Genomic DNA, 16,674 nt, shown 5'->3' on the forward strand with positions numbered 1-16,674 from the left:
CTTGTTCTTCGTCCTTCTCTTGCAAGAACAGACTTTAGAAAACTGAAGCTGGGAGATTTGGCCCCTCAAATCATAATCATCATTATAGTTACTATTTATTTAGAGCCTCCCATCTGCAGAGTGCTTCTTGCATATTCTCTCATTTAAGTTTCACTAGCATGCAAAGTACATATAGTCGTCTCCATTTTCCAGACAAGGAAACTAAAGCTCAAAGGGGCTCAGACGCTGGTGCCCAGGGAGTGGGAGTGGAGTGTTTCAGCTGTCTGGCCACAAACTGGTCCCCACGTGCCAAGACCTGTGGCCGGACCGAGAATGGACCCTCCCCATCCCTGTCCCTACCTGTCCCACCCCTAGCACTGATCCAGGACTGGGCTCCAAACATGAGGCTTCCCCATTCTTACATGGCCAAAGGGGTCCAGGTGGTTGTTTGTCAGCTTCAGCTTCTGGAAAGAGACCAGCTGCCGCATCCAGTGGGCCCCCGTGGCAGGAGAATCCGGGTGGACATAAAGCCGTCCTGGCATAGCTGGCTCGGCCTTTCCAGCCACCATCCTGTCAACAGAGCAGACAGAGCAGCAGTAGTTGATTACATTAGGGGACTGGGAAGCCCAAATTCCCTGCATCCTCCGAGAGCACATCCCCATTGACCAGGAGGAAAAAGAGAGCTGCTGCCCTTCACGCCTTCAATTGAGGAGGTGGGGTAGGAGGGAGGACAGGGGACAGTGTTCTAAGGGGGAAGGAGTGGTTCAGAGCCTTTTCTACTTCACTGCAGCAGTGACCATTTACTTGAAAGACTGAGGCTATTCACAAAGATCCTGGGAGATTTAGATATTGTGTGTTTTTTTGATTGATGGTTCTGGGCATAAAACTCAGGGCCTCGTACATGGTAAGCAAACACTCTACCACTGAGCTACATCCCCAGCCCCTACATTTATAACTTCGCAATGTTATAAATTGTATTAATTGGAGGGAGCTTCTCAAAGGATCTAGAAAACTTTTAAATTGCTTGCCTCACAAACAATGGTCAGAAATGAACTGAGTTCTAACCTGGCTCAGAGGAAGAATAGAAACGTGACCCTTGCCAGGAACTGGCCACCAAATCCTGCCTCCTCTGCCCCATCTCTACAGGCCCTGACCCCACCATGGAGCCTTGGCTCTGGTCAGCTGCCCTCCCCATGAGCCAGTACTGCTCTGAGCTCCAGGGGCAGACAGGGTGCTGAGGAGCAGGTGTGCGGACCCTGGCCGACCCTCCTCTCCCTCTGCAGACCCCGGTACAGGCAGCAGATCTGAGGACTTAACTTGGGCCAGGGGAAGGGGACAGCTGAGGAAAGGCAGGTCCCAGGCCTCTTACCATTTGTTGTCACAGAACTTGTAGCGATGGTCATCTGCAGGGACGATGTCAATCAGCAGGATGTACTTGGTCTTGGGGTTCATGCCTGTGACTTTTACCTTGTAGCTGGGAAACATCCTCCTGGTGGAGCCAAGGGGTTGGGCAGAGCATGGATAGCACCGGAAGAGATGGCACAGAGTGAGTGAAGAACAGACTTTTAGCAAGAGACCCTGGCCCTCTTGACAGCTGTGTGACTTCTCCCTTTGCCCTTGCTGCTCTGCAGAGGGCTTGCCTAGCTGCTTTCTCCAAGCCCCGGCAGCCATCAGTCTGTCCAGGAAGACAGTATACATAATGTGCCCCTAACCCTCAAAGGGTGGGGCCTCCTGTCTGTGAACCAGTGAAGCACAGAGACAGGCCCTGGTCGGGATGTGTGGGAGAGGATCTCAACACCAACCTCGCCACCTTAATTTCCCTCCTGTCCGTACACAGCTAAAGCACTGGGGCACCACTACGGGGTGCCAGCGCAGATGACCTGGAAGCCCCTGTCAGCCGCTTCCATAATCAATGAGATGCCGCCTCTGGGTCAGGTCTGGTGGAACCCTCTGGGCCTTAAACCAACACCCAGAAACCGGAGGAAGCAGCTGAAAACCCTGCTAGGTCTAGACTCTTCCGGTGTGTTTAGCAGAGGTCCTTCTCACTGTGAATGTCTTCCCTGGCCTATGTGCTCCCTAACTGGGAATCCAGAAAGTTGGTCCAGGAGCCTCATGTACAAGAGTGTGGATTCTGAAGCCAACCTACCATGATCCACAGCCCGGCCCCACCACTGATGCCCCTGAGGCCTTAAGCAAATTGCTCCTAGATTTCTGGGTGGGTTACAAGAGTTGATTTATGACTATTACCACCAATCCCTGCTGGGCTTCATCACCGCCAGTCAGTGCTACGACCTACTTCTATGAAAATGGATTCACAGAAAAAGAGAGCTTTCCAATTCCTGCAGCCCATGCTGAGGCTGTCCAAGACCCTGAGGCTCAAGGAACATTCTAGAGAAGGACTTCCCCAGGCCCCTCAGCACACACACAGCAGCATGTACACATCCTGCGGGGCACAGCTCCCTCCCCTGGTCACCAGGTCCCTGACACTGGGCTTCACCAGAAGGGAACAGACAGAGCTTCCTCACATTCCCTCTCCATGCTCCCTGCCCCTTCTCACTTATCTTCCCCAGAAGTGATTCTCAAGAGAGAGGCAGGATCCAAACCTAACTGAAAACACTTAGGGAAATGGGAACCAGCACCCTTGAGCTGGTAGGTCCTCTGCCTCTCCAACCCAAGACAGTATGGGGAGCCTCCTGAGAAGTTGCCCTAGACATCTCTAACAGATGAGCATCTCTGTTTTGTGAACAAGTGTCCTAGCTTACCTGGGTAGGGCAGGGTTTCCAGAAAGGATCAAGGCCTCCGTAAGCAGGCAGACCCTACAGCAAGCCCCCAGGACCCTGAGCGGGAGGTTTCCACTCCACCCCAGCAGGGCCCAGCCCAGCCTATGCTGTGGCTCTTGCTGGGGGAGAGGCGTAGCACATTGCAGGGGCAAGCGCTCAGGCGCATGCACAAGAGCACAAGGTGCGAGTGCGCATGTGTCCATGTGTACGTGCCTGCAGGGTGGGGGGCAGTTCTAGCCGCAAGTCTAGGGACTTATAAACCGTGTGGAAGAATTTGTCTCAGATGTCAACTGAAAGCATTTTCAAATGTCCACCCCACCCCCTCTTCAAAGAAGGGGGAAGTGAGAGGGCTCAAGAACCCACTCCTTCCTACTTCTTACCAGCCCCCTGCCCGGCCTGGTGCCACAGCTAGACCCTGTGCCACCCTCTGTCCTGGCCCTGCTTCGAATCTGGTGGCTCTAAAGCTGAAGGGGGAGGGCAGCATCTGCCTCCTCTCCCTTCTTCCTGAGGGAAGGCCAAGAATCCTGTCCCCTCCTGGCCACCATTTTGTAACTGCAACAGAAATGGCCACAAAATGGGGCAGTGTTGACTGTGCTTTGGCTAGCCTGGCACCAGAGGCCTACTCTTAGACTGTTTCTCCTGTAATCACCCCAGAGGGCAACAGCAGAGGGCAGCCATGGCTTCCTTCCAGGGCCAGGGTCTACACAGGCCGCCAGGAGGAAATGGCTGACTGCCACTTCGTCCGTCTTAAAAGGACTCTGTCCTCCTCCTCTCTATTATACTTTGCCTCCGCAGCTCAGGAGGCTGCGTGTTTTGTAGAAGCCCTTTGAGGAGCCTGTACTCAGCTGGAAACTGGTATCCAGTGATCTGGCCCTTCCCAGAAGATGACCATGAACCAGATTGCTGATGGATAAGAGTCTCAGAGAGGCCCTGATGCTAGGACATTTCCCCACCTAGGAGGCGCCAGGAGGATGAAGGGCTGGCCCAGGCTGGAGGGGGAGCTGTTCACGAGGGCAAGGCACGCTTCCATCCGAGCCATGGGCATCTGCCCTTGGTTACCCAAAAGGCTGAAGCTGGAGGCCAAAGGCCTGGCTTGGGGGTGTTTGCCAGGTTAGCGCGGCTCAGGAAGGAGGAGGGCTGCCCGCTCGCTCGGGAGCTGCCACTTCCTCTGGGCTCTAGAGGCAAAGTGAAGGGCTTCGCTGCTGAAATGTATGAAACCATGGAATGAGCCCTAAGTTATGGCTCTGATTTATGATATAAAATGTACCTGAAAACCAACGCCCTATGGGAAAGGGACCCCTCCGCGGGCTGGGGCGGGGGCCGAGGCTGTCCCTGGCCCGGCTGGCCCGTCCTGGCCCGTCCTGGCCCGCGCTCTCCCCGCGCCCGGCCAGCGTCCCCAGAGCCTTCTCACAGCGCCCGAGCCCCCTCTCCGCCCATCGGGCAGAACCCCAGACAGATGGGGGCTCCCCAGCACCCCACACGCAGAAACAGCCCCTCCAGGGGATAAACAAGCCGCCCTCGCAGACGCCCGCCCTGGAGCAGATGAAAGGTGGGGTCTCTCTGGTCCTGAACCGGGCTCCGAAAGAGTGCGTGCGGGGCTGGAGCCTTTATCTGCCTCAAACTCGGAAATGGTTTTCGAATGAACTGCTAAGTTAAGCTTCCTCCGGGGCTCGGAGGCTTGCGGGGCCCGGGCGAGGGTTTAGGGGGATCTTGATTGGGGCCACAAATCTGTAAACGCGAAGTTACTGCTGAGAGGGGAAGGTGGCGCTGGCTGGGCTCGGGGCGGCGGCTCCGGGTCAAAGTGGCTGTCACATTCGAGGTGCTGGCCCTCTCGGCCCCCTGCCCATGCCAGGGGAGAGGGCAGAGAACAGCAGACCTAGGGGCCCCAAGCCCCAGCCCCGCGCATCCCCGACTTCCCTAGGAGTTAGGGCTCCAGGAGTAACTACTTTGCCTTCCCCTAAATACAAGCGCAAAACCAAATCGCAGGGGTGAGAAGCTGGAAAGCAGTGTTCAGAGGGTCCGCAGTGGTGATTGGGGGGACGCACAGAGCCCTTCTGGGGGCTCCCAATGTTTTCTCCCTTTACCTGGACGTGTGTTCGTTTTGTGAAAATCTATACAGAGCTGCACGCTGAAGATTTCTGCACTCTTCTGCAGAAATATTCTACTTCAATAAAATGTACATTAAAAATCACATATGGTTACACCCACATGCCTTCGTGTCCAGAATCTAAAGGGGAAAAAAAATGGGCTGCAGGGAATAGGCAGGGGTCCTCTGGAAGCCCCACCCAACTTCTATCCCTAATGTCCGGGGTCTTCCGAAAAGCCAGAGCCAGCAACCGAGGCTGAGGTTAGGGTGGGGCTGCCGGGGCTGCCCAACCTGGAGCCAGATGATCCTGAGAGTCCCGCTTCACACATGCGCGTGCGCACATTTTTAAGAAATATTTTCCCTGAGGGAGGGGCAGGGTGAGGGTGTGTGGAATGGCTGTTGTTTGGGAAGGTCAGTTTCTTCTCTTAGATTTTTTTTTTTTAAGGCACTTCCTTCTGATGGACTTTTGCTTTCAGAAAATACTTTAAGAAGAGATCAAAGCACTCTCTCCCCAACCCACTTTCCCAGTGTCTTCAGCCCTTACTTCTCTTATCATCCACGCCACTGGGCTCTGACGCTCTGTATACAGAGCAAGGGCAATTGGCTTTGAAGCCCCGGATTAAGCCTGGCCAAATCCTTGCCTCAGAATAACAAACAATACAGGTTCAACAGGAGTTCTCATCGGTAGTTCATTTTTCAAACGCAAATTCACTGTCACTAACACAAGCAACATTGAACTCAACAGGCTCTGAAGGCTGAGAGTGGAGATTTATCTGGTGGCAAAACCATGACCTAGGAGTAGGGCAGTCAGACAGTTAGGAAATTTTCATCTTTGGGAGGTTTATATTTGAATTTTTGTAGCGCTCACTTTTATCTGTGTTTGAAAGAAAATCCAGTTTCTCACATGTATCAAGCTTGGCAGGGATATAAAGAGGCCAAGACAGAGGTCTGCTCTCCGCAGGAGCCCTAAGGGTATGGAGGCCTGGAAGAGACAGAGATTGCCCGGGGAGGGGCTCGCCACCACCCCTCTTCAACACCTGACGCAGGGGGTCCTGAGTGTTTAGAAATTAGTGTTTCACCCTGTGCTTGGCATTTATTCGTTAGATGCAATTGGGAAGTCAATTGCTATCCAATGAAGGGGACTCTTCTGTCCTTTGGCCTTCAGTCTTTCAAGGATGTAGTGGGCACAGGCAGGAGGTTTATGACCCAGGAACTCAAACTGGTTTGAAAATACTCTAAGTGCCCTTTCTGCAGGGCCCATCCTCCCACAGCCAGACAGCAATACTCATGTCCCCCACCCGCCAAGGTCTCTAACCCAGGTTGAACAGTGCTCTGTAAAAATTTAGGGTCTTGTTCTGGGGGTGAGGTACATCATCTGCTTGGCTTGTGTGGACTTGGCAATTGCCTAACTTTCCTTCTCTGGGGTTTGGTTTATGTTCTCTTGGTTCCCTTCCAGCCCTGGCAGTCAAGGAATCTATGATTCAAGGTTCAGGAGAAAGGTCCAGGCTATCTGCTGAGAAATGAAAGTCTTCAAGGAAAAGAGACACAGGGAGAGCACTGGATGGAATGCTGAGGAGCTACAAGCCCGCACAAAGCAAGCTGCATCCAGGGGCCGCCCTCGCACAGTGATCAGAGCAGTGAAAGTGGTCTCTGAAGATGGACACAGTAGTGCACACCTGTAATCCCAGCTACGTGGGAGGCTGAGGCTGGAGGACTGCAAATTCAAGGTCAGCCTGGGGAACTGAGTGAGACTGTCTCAAAATAAAATAAAAAGAATATAACTTAGTGGTATCATGCCCCTGGGTTCCATACCCAGTACTGAAAGAGAAAAAAAAAAGTGGCCCTATAAAAGACAGTGAAGAGCCAGATGTGGTGGTACACGCCTATAATCTCAGCACTGTGGGAGGCCGGGGCAGGAAAATTGCAAATCAGAGCCCAGCTTGGGCAATTTAACAATTTAGGAATACTCTGGCTAGAAATAAAAAGGTCCAGGGGTGTAGTCTAGTGAGATGGCCCTGAGTTCGATTCCCAGTAACACCATACCACACACACATACACATGCACACACACAGAGTAAGCAGCTATGCAAGAGGAAACTGGGTCTATGAGAACCATGGGGGATTGGGGTGCGGATGAGGCTAGCAGCTCTAAGAACCAGACCGTGTGCAAGGGTAACTTCCTGCCAAAAAAGTGAGAGAGCTGTAATTGGCCAGCATCATCACAGCTGTTTTTAAACTATTAACATCACTACCTGAGACCCAACTCTGAGCCTCCTAGGACCGGGTACAAACATCTGCCTGAAGCCACTCACCTCTGAAGTGTGCAAGTGGATGTACTGGTAGTGAGGAGGAAAAAGAACCCACACAGGTGGAGGAAAACCCCTAGGGAGAACCGCAAATGCCTTTTGTTTAAAATGGCCCAGCCAGCCAAGCTCAGAGAACATATGGCCATTTATTTTCAAGAGACAAGGTTACTTCTGCTGCCTAAAAATGGAAATTCTTTCTTCTTTCCTTCTCTCTATCCCATCAGACATGAAGAAGAAGGAGGAGGAGGAGGAGGAGGAGGAGGAGGAGGAGGAGGAAGAAAATGTCCCCTCTGCGCACCTGTAATCTACTTGATGATTTACCCCACACCTTTCACAGTCACCAAAAAGGAAGGCTGGCGGGCACATCTAGGCTTACCTGAGGCCGTGGAGTTACAGGCAGTGCAACAACTTTCTAGTGCACTCAGCCCGAAAGAGGTGGGGCAGGGCTTGTGACACCTGGCCCTCTTCCTCCTCCGACTGCTCCTTATGGACCCATGACCAACCCCTCTACTGCATCCTCCTTCCCCAACCCAAAATGCTGCCAACCAGGCCCTGAAGCCAACCTGCTTCCTCCCCTGCTAGGGGTCCTGCAAAGGACCTTGCCTTCTCCCTGACTGAGGCACGAGGGTGGTCCTGTGCCCAGAGCTCCACCCTCCACAAAGGAAACTGTACTGCCCGCCAGTGAGCACAGACAGGAAGGACCACAGCACCCCTACACTGCACAGCTTTTGTTTCTTTTTAATGGTGCTGTGCTAAGTGCTCTATGACGACTGTACAAAGTAGTTTTGCAGATGTAGTGGGGTGGGGGGCAGAGACCTTTAAGTCCCTTGTCCGAAGGTTACACAGATGGAAATAGCTGAGTAGGAACTGGAATGCTCTCCCCATCCATGGTCCGACTGCAGACCATGGAGGGTTCACCATCTTATTTCCCCCAAACCTCAATTTCGGACCCACAGACAAAGGGACATTTTCCCACCTAAGCTGTCCCTGGAGACCAAACTCAAGTGTGTGTTTGTGGAAGGGGCCCAGTGGGAGAGGAGAGTGTTCCTAAACCTGGACCTTCCCCTGTCTACAGCAACCTCCCTTCACCTGGCCACCACTCTCCTGGCTGGTCCTGCCCCACCCGGTGAATCTCTGTCATCCCCTGTCTGCCTCTTCCTCCTCACCTCCTGTTCTCTCCCACAGACACCAGCACATGTTAAAGATGTTTCCACTTTATAAATCATCCCTCTCTGGCAGCCACCCGAGAGCTGCTCCCCGAGCAAGGCAAACTCGGTGCCCCATGGGACCTTCCCGTTGGAAGGAGCAGCACCCCTAGGAGCAGACTTGGAGTTTGCATTGCTGGGGAAGAGAGGTTACTGGGAATAAAAAATCATAGTTTCCCGTTTTCTGAGGGGTATCTCCTGGCTCCCACGCCAAGCAAAGAGCGAAGGACAAAGCAGCCCTACAGGGGGCCAAAAGTGCTGGCCCAGGCAGGCGGGGACCGCCGTCGTTTGCATGTCATTTGCATGTTACTGCCCCTCCTCTCCAGCCTCGCGGTCGACCCCCTGAGGAGTACGCTTCGGCCCTGAGCAGCCTGGTCCCAAGCTGGGGGATGTGGATCTGAGACCCAAGTGGCAGCCAAACTCGCGCAGGCCCCCAGGCCCGAAAACAAAAACCGAGAGGACTGCTCGGGAGTCCCCTGGAGCTGGTGCCCTCGCTCCCACCGCCCGCGTAATCTCCCGCGCTGACCTGCCCGCCTTGGTAATGATCATCTCGGTGCCCGCCTCGTGGAACTTCTTCCAGAGCTCCTTCTCGTGCAGCCCCACCTTGATGTTCTCGATGGTCTGGGGGTGGGAGGGAAGGAGGGGGGCTCCTGTCTGCCTGGTCCGCGGCTCCACGCGGAGCCCGCGAAGGGAGAATGCGGACCCAAAGAAGCCCGCAGACCACGCCAGCCCAGGAGCCTGCGCCTCTAGATTCCGTTTCACAAAATGATGTTGAACCAATGGTGAATTTTAAAAATTTAGTCAGTGGTTCAAAGTCCTGCAGGGGACCCACAGTGACCGTGCCGGCGTAGACCACGCACCCCTACACAAACATCACCACTTCCCGTAGCCACAGGCCTGCGGGCCGACCCGCGGACCTGGGAGAAGCCAGGGCGGATCCACACACGGGAGTCACTCGTCGTGGGGATCACTGGGGTGACAGGGCTGTCTCGGGAGGCCTCGAAGCCCGGCAGCGCCTGTGCGCACCCTGGCGCGGTGCGGTCGGCTCACCGCGAGGCTCGGGGCTCTCGCCTCTGCCCTCGGGGGCCCTCCGAGCTGGGTGCTGGGCTCCGGCTCGCTCCCCTGCTGCAGGGCTCCCCCCCCCCCCCGGCTGCCCGAGCAGCCCCGTGCTCCAGGTGGAGAAGGGCCCGGAAGCAGAGGGCAGAGCTGTGCCCGTGGAGAAAGAAGGGGCAGAGCGTGCGGACTCTGCGGGTCCCGGGAGGCAGCGCAGCCCGCATCAGCCGGGCGTCTGGCGCCGGGAGACAGACCGACGCCCGCCGAGGACCACCGCGGGGATGGCGCAGCCCTACCTGCTCGGCGGCGGTGGCGGCGGAGACGTCGGTGCCTGGGGCCGGGGGGCTACCGAGCGCGGCTCCGCTGAGGCCCGGCGCTGCCAGCGCGGGCTCGGGGGCGGGGGCGGCGCTGCCCTCGCCGAGCGCTGGGCCCGGGGCCCGGAAGGCCTCCTCGCTCTCCGACAGGCCCTTGTCCTGCAGCATCTCCTGCGGGCACAGCACCAGGGGGTTACTCGCCCAGACGCGCACTGGCCGGAGGCCCCTCGGCCCTCCCAAGGAGCTGGGGGTTTCGCACGCGGGGCGTGGACCCCGCCCCCTTCCAGCCCGGAGTGGGGTGCGTGCTGGGAGGGCAGGACCCTCGCCTCCTCCCTGTGGCTCTGGACCTGGGAGGGTCTGCCTCCCCTGGGTGTGGGGCTGTGTGACTGGGGAAAGGACCGCCCTCTCAGCACAGCCCCAGCTGTACCCCCAGTCCCTCCCTCCTGCTGGGCTCCAGGGGCCTGGGTCTCCTTGTTCCTTCCGGGATAACTGGGGTCCAGGCCTCACTTTTGGCCTGGGGCAGCCAGGACCCTTCCTGGGCTGGGGTAAGAGGCAAGGCAGGCGAGGGAGGGCCTGGGCTTACGCAGTTCCACACCTGCAGAGAGAGCGAGAGCTGGGCGGCCCTTTCACCTCTGCTCACTCGTCTGCCCTCAGATGGCACTGGGTTCCTGAACCAAAGGCTTCACTCCTGCGCATTTCCACTGGGGCACACACATCCTCACAGGAGGACACAGCATCCACACGCAGCCTCCTCCTCACCTCACCTCGGGCCCTAAACTCTGCCAGGGCCCTCCCAGCCTGTCCGCACACTCACACCCACTGGCTCACCCTCTCACTTTAGTTCCAGAGGGCTCTCCTTGGGGCCAAAGGACCCAGACCCTTCCTGGATGGGGACAGGCGAGTAGCACGGGTCCAGCTCCCAGGCACAGCGTAGTTTTGCCTCAGCTCTATAGCCCCAAGTGCCTGGGCCTATTTTCCCACCCACCCTTATAACTGCTCCCAGCCTGCAGCTGGTCCTGGGATACCAGGAAAAAAGCTCAGCTTGCAAAGACCAGCATCCCCCCAGGAGGGGTGCAGCCTGCACTATCCCTGCTTTCCTTCCTCCCTGCCTGGTTGTCCATGCTCTGAATCTGGCCAAGTTCAGGTGGGCTCTCTGTGTGTCTGACTGCCTGTCTGTTGTGTGGGGCAGTGTCTCCGCTTTCTTCTACTCTTTTTCTGTTCTCTCCTGGATCTCCCCAGACTCCCCATCCTGGGTTTAAGTTAGGCTCCCAGGGCCGGCAAAGTAAACAAGCCAAGTGCAACCAGGAGATAAAAAGGGGCCGGGGCCAGCTGGGGCTGGGAAAAGCCCATAAAGATAAGCCTGACAGCCCAGAGAGTCCTCGGCCACAGCCAGCAGGGAACAGGGCTCCCGCCGGGACAAGGCTGTCCCCAGCACCCATCTTAGGCCACATGCGGGTTGTGGGCAAAGCACGGTTCCCACTCGATGTGGGCCCCGGGATGGAGGCTCCTAGGTGCGGCGGCTCGAGGGGCGGGGCGGGGACCTGGCTACCAAGTCCTCTGCCAGGCACTTGCCGCACCCGGAGCCGCACTGGGGAGCCGGTCGGCTCGCACCCCACACTCAGCCCTGCTGAGTGCAGAGCACAACCACGGACACAGGCCCTCTGCGCGCACTGGCGACGGAGGTTACGCTCCGCTCCCCTTCCCCTCCTCGGAGCTGGCCTCCTCTTCCAGGCGTCGGAGCCACACGCTAACCTCGAGACAACTAACTTTCTCCGAAGATCCCCGCCAGTGTCCTTTCCCCCAGCCCGACCCTGAGCGGCGGTCCCCGCAGTTCCCTCGGACCCCGAGCCCCGCGCGCTCCTTGGGGTCCCGCACCCCGCCGCGGGCCGGACTGGAGCTCTGCGCCGCACCCTTCCGTTGGCCCTCCGCGGCCGCGGCCGTGGGCTCCGCTCCTTCCGAACTGGGGTTTGTGGCTTTCGACTGCCTCATTTTCCAAGGACGGCAACATTTTTCTTTTCACTTTTAGATTACTTAGTAATATTTTTCTCACAGTGGGAAAATTGTTGCTATTTTTACTAGTTTTAATATTTGCCCCCATTATCAGAGCAGTATCAGTTCAAGTAACGTTAACTGTATTTACCCTCGCATGTGAATTGTCAGTGCTTTTTATCTTTAATAATGTGTGGTTAAAGCACTGGTTAGATTCATTAATTTATCAGTATTAAATATGTTGTCGTTGCTTTCCTGTAACCGCTTCAGCCTTCCAGGGAACCCTGGCCCATTAGTAATAGTGTTGCCAATATCTAGGTAATCGGATTCCAATAGGTCGGGCTAATCCTTCCTTATTTTAATTTTACTCTGTATCCCAAAAATGTTTCCGTTTCTAGCTCTTCATTGTCCTTAGACTTTGTCACATCTTTTGAATAACATGTTATTTTCCATAACTTGTAATAGCGTTGTTCTCAATATTCATATTAATTTTGTCAATCCTTATATTTCTTATTATCGTACTACAATTTGTTTTATTAGGATTGCTCCTAATACTCTAGGTAATATTCTTCATCACATCGTTACAGTATCTTGTTACTTTGTCATTATTTGTAATGTTACAGATCTTAATTCGCTCCTTATTTTTCATCACATCATTACTGCTTGTTACTTTGTCATAATTTGTAATATTGCTGTGGTTCTTAATAGTCTGATTATTTTTCATCACATTGAAACAATATTTCTTATTGCTCGACCATTATTTATAATGTTGTTGTGACTATTAATACCTTGGTCATAAATTGTCATATTACTCCAACAATTCTTATCACTGTGTATTTATATTGCTATTGCTCCTGAGATTTTGCTCTGTTTTAATACTTCACTATGGTGTCAATAATACATTATGCGATAGTAGTCTAGCAAAACTAATAGTATTTTCCTTAATAGTATTTTTCATAGTTCATCTTTTCCTACAATTTGCTTCTTCGAGTTGCCTGTAGTTTAGTACTTTGTTACATTATTATCATGTTATACAATTGCTATTCATTTTAATATACTACTCTTACATTGTTTCTATATCTAGTTACTTTGTTTTTAATCCTTATAAGCTATGATTACTATTTTCACTGGATTTTGAAAGTGACTATTATTGTATTATTTTGAAGTGCAAGTGTTGTGTCAGTAATGCTGTTTAGCCCTGTTTCTTTGGTAATTGCTCACATTCTGATAATCCTGATCATCGATCATTATTTATACATAATGTTCTTTGATTTAATTTTGACAAGCCTGTTGTATCAAAGACTCTGAAGCCCAGTGTTCTGATCACTCACATTTCTGCATCAATTTTCACTGCCAGTCCCCGGCCTTCTTTCTTTTCTTATTCGGCAAATATCAATTTCAAGGACATCACTCCTCCTGTCACAGCTTAACCTTGTTTCTAGGGTGCGGCCTCTGCCCTGTCTGTGCTCTGGAGTCTGAGACGCAGTTCGCCCCGCTACCCGGAAAGGAGGACTTGAGCCTCTCAGCCTCGGGGTGTCTGTCCAGCGAGGACTCCGCACCCGACCCGAGGCTCTCACCTTCCTGCAGCCTTGACCGCCCCGATGTTCTCACCCCGGCCGGCCGCATCACTGGTTCCTTTTCAGCTCGTCCTGCTCCACTCTGCAGCCTTAACCCGGGTCTGGGTGGCCCCAACCCCCGCAGGTCGGGCTTACCCCATCCGGCTGGAACCAGCACTCACCTAACTGCGCTGCCACATGCGGAGGCGCCTGCGGCCCGAGGTCCACTGCAGGCTCGGGACCGAGGAGCGCGGGGCAGAGCGGGCTCCTACTCTGGGCCGTGGGTCAGGGACTCGCAGCCCGCCGCGCCCTCGGGGCCGGACGCATCTCCGCTACGGAGCGGGCCCGTGGTCTCCGAGGCTGCACTTCGGGGCCGCAGCTCTCTCCTCCTTCCTCCCTCCCTCCCTCTCGCCCCCCCCCGGCTCTGACGTCGCCGCTGTCAATCAGTCCGCGCCCGCCGCCCCCGGGCAGGGGGGCTCCAGGGTCCCCGGCTCTGCGGCTCTCCCCCATCCCAAACCCCGAGCGGGCCGTCAGCTCCTCCACCGCGCGGCCTGGGGCCCTCCCCACGGCCCTGGGACCCCGCCGACCGGGTAGGGGCCGGGGGTCCGCATGGTTTAGATTAGAGAGCGAGGCGAGGGCGTGCGGCCCGGCTGCACCCGGGGGTGGACGGCAAGGACTGTTCTCCCGGCGCCTCCAGCCGCCGGCCCGCCGCGGCCCACTCCCGGGCAGCCGCCCACGGACCCCTCCGCTCGCCAACCCTCCCTGCCCCGCGCACCGTGGATTCTGCCCCATTTCCCGGGGTCGCGGGCGCACGAAGGCCTCGCAGCCCCACACGCCCTCGATCCACCGCGCCCACCCCGGCCTCACACCTGCAGGCTCCGGCCACCGGGCACGGCCCCTCCGTCCCCTGCCTCTTCTCTTCCCGGCCCAGGGCCGCGGGCGCCCGACCCAGCCTGGCGCGCCTCGGAGCCTGCGGCCGGCCGAGGTCACGGAGGAGGGCAGGGAGGAGGCCTCGTGGCCGGGCCTGGAGCGGCGGCGCCGGCGAGGTGCTGGGCCAGTCTCCGAGTAGAGGCCTAGGCCCGGTTGAAGGTGCCAGGCTTGGCAGAGCCTCTTGGGGAAACTGCAGCGAGGGCCAGGACTCCGCCAGCAGGTCCCTGATCCTACACAGCTGAGGACGAAGCCCAGCGCCAGCTACTGCAGACTAGGAAGCGGGAAAGGGAAAGAGCCCTGCTCTGAGCCAGCAGCCTCCGTGCCTCAGAAAGGAGCCCAGCTCGGCCGCCTGCCTGCTGCCCTCTGGGCCCTCTTGGCTCTACCTATTCCTTTCTTCTGTCTGTACCGCCGCACCCGCCCCTGAGCTTCCACAGGCGGACAGACCCACGGCGACCTCAGCCCATGCCCAGCCTCCCAGTTTGTCACACACTGGGGACATTGAGGCAATGATACACCTGCGCACCCATCCTCAAAGGCCCCAGAATCAACCAGGATCCCTAGATTGTCCCTCAGTTCTCAGCGTGTGCAACATCCCTCCCTCCACTAGGGTCCCCAGCCTCCCCAGTCAGCCATTTCTCCAGATTCTGAGCACAAAATCATATTGTGGGTAAAGGCACGGGTCTGTGCTTTTTTCTAACACTAGGAAGCATCCATACCTTCCTCCCCGGTCCGCACTCAAAGGAGGAGCCAAGACACCGCTCAGAAAAGTCAGCTTCTGCTCTCACGGCTCCAGAATCCCTATCACCCCCAGCAGCACCAGCTCTCTTCACCCCATCTTCCTTTCATGATTACTGGCTCTCGGAGAGTCCCCTAAGAGTGGAGAATCAAAGTCTTCCCAATCCTGTCTCGTCCTGGAATGGAGAGAGGAAGCCCTGGTGTTTCAGAACATGCCTTGGCAGTCACATTTCCTGTCAGGGAGAACTGGGTGACAGTCCCCAGCTTCTGCTCCCATGCCCCCTCCTGTGCTCCTCAACAGCCTGTAGTGAGATCCCTGGAAACTAAATGGTGGATGGGCCAGCAACCAACTGCGGTAGAGAACCGTGAGCAGGGAGGGCAGTGAATGAATCGCTAGGTCCTGGGGGAAGACCAGAATTAGACTAGACTCCCGAAAGAGTTTGTTGACAGTCACTGGAGGACCAGTAATGACACCATGTAGTGTAGCTCTAAAAAACAAAACAAAACAAAAAAACACAATGAGACAGGAGCCTTCCTATAAGCTCAAGTCTTTCCAGACTCACAGGAGACATTTTAAATTACTATCAACTGGTTCGTGATGATGTGAAGAAATGAGATATGGAGAAGGCAGGCAAGGTTCTGGCAGTGAAAAGGAAGTGGCAAAGCAGCCAGTAAGAGAAAGGTGAAGTACACATATTCTCCATTACACGAAGGGAATAGCTCATCTCATTAATACGTTCTTCACATTTTGACATCTCTGAAATTAAGACGCTTCTTATAACCAATGGTGTGTCAGTTTAACTAGCTGTGTTTTCTTCTTCTTAGTGGTACATAAAATAATAGGGTAGCTTATAATTGGAGAAGTATAGTATTTCTGATACATGGCCTGTTTAGAAAAGATCCACCCCCCAAAAAAACTTCTTTGAGGAATTCAATGTACAAAAACTCCCCTCAACTAGCTAAATAAAGGATGCAATGACCAAGCATCTATCATATTGATTTGGGTCAGCTTAAGGGAAAGTCCTTCGGTTTGGTGTCAGGTTGGCCTTGGTTTGGAAACCAGGCTTTGAATCCTGGTCCGCTGTTTAGCAGCTGTATGACCTTAGGCAAGTCCCTTACCACCTACACAAATGGGGCTAATCACACCACCCTAATGTGAGAGCTGTCAAAGCTGCATTAAGGGCCTGGCGTGTGAGGGGTGGTTAATGAAGGTATTAACTAGCCCCAAGTATTTTTAAATTAATTTGATTCCCCTCCCTCACCTAAAAAGGCTTGAGGTGCTTCATAACCAAAATAAGCTAATGAGAAAAAAACCCAAACAAACAGAAAGATAGATTAGGTTCTGGGCAAAGGAGAAAGCATATATGCTATTACTAAGTGCCAATGACATTGCTGTAACTGAGAGCAAATCTGGCCTACCAGCAGCAGGGGAAATGGTGTTTCTTCATTTTGGAAATCCTGAAGCAATAATTCCTTGGTGAAGGCTTGGGGAATAAACTTTCCCTGGCCCTTACTTTTTTTTTGTGGTACCAGGGATCAAACTTGGGACCTTGCGCTTTCGAGGTAGGTGGTGGAACCACTGAGCTAAATCCCCGGCCCGCTGGACCTTACTTTTGAAAGTAGTTTGTTGTATAAATTTTTATGCTTGTATCTTACATCTCCGGTCTTTTCATTTTTACAAAGTGGTCTTGCAACTTCTATCTCAGTTGAGCCTGTATTGACTCCATTTTAGAATACTATGG

The 16,674-nt window shown here is 54.7% G+C and overlaps 1 protein-coding gene across 3 annotated transcripts in view; it reads right to left on the reverse strand.

Annotated features, from left to right (window-relative positions):
- Positions 1–13,639, reverse strand: part of Tbx4 (T-box transcription factor 4) — a 29,447-nt gene extending 15,808 nt beyond the window's left edge. For 2 of the 3 annotated variants that reach the window (XM_004870379.3, XM_087191450.1), the window contains exons 1-5: positions 13,450–13,638; positions 9,705–9,893; positions 8,882–8,976; positions 1,349–1,468; positions 402–549 (exon numbers count right to left, since the gene is read on the reverse strand). In XM_004870379.3, the coding sequence (XP_004870436.1) occupies positions 402–549; positions 1,349–1,468; positions 8,882–8,976; positions 9,705–9,890 (549 nt within the window). In that variant the 5' untranslated portion in view covers positions 9,891–9,893; positions 13,450–13,638. Of the gene's footprint in view, positions 1–401; positions 550–1,348; positions 1,469–8,881; positions 8,977–9,704; positions 9,894–13,449 lie in introns of all 3 variants that reach the window. The other variant, XM_087191451.1, reaches the window with a different exon arrangement.
- Between the last annotated feature and the right edge of the window lie 3,035 nt (positions 13,640–16,674).

The sequence above is a fragment of the Heterocephalus glaber genome, unplaced genomic scaffold (assembly GCF_053883595.1).
Source record: "Heterocephalus glaber isolate CG9 unplaced genomic scaffold, H.glaber_assembly_v1.0 deba00001564, whole genome shotgun sequence".
Classification (NCBI taxonomy): domain Eukaryota; kingdom Metazoa; phylum Chordata; class Mammalia; order Rodentia; family Bathyergidae; genus Heterocephalus; species Heterocephalus glaber.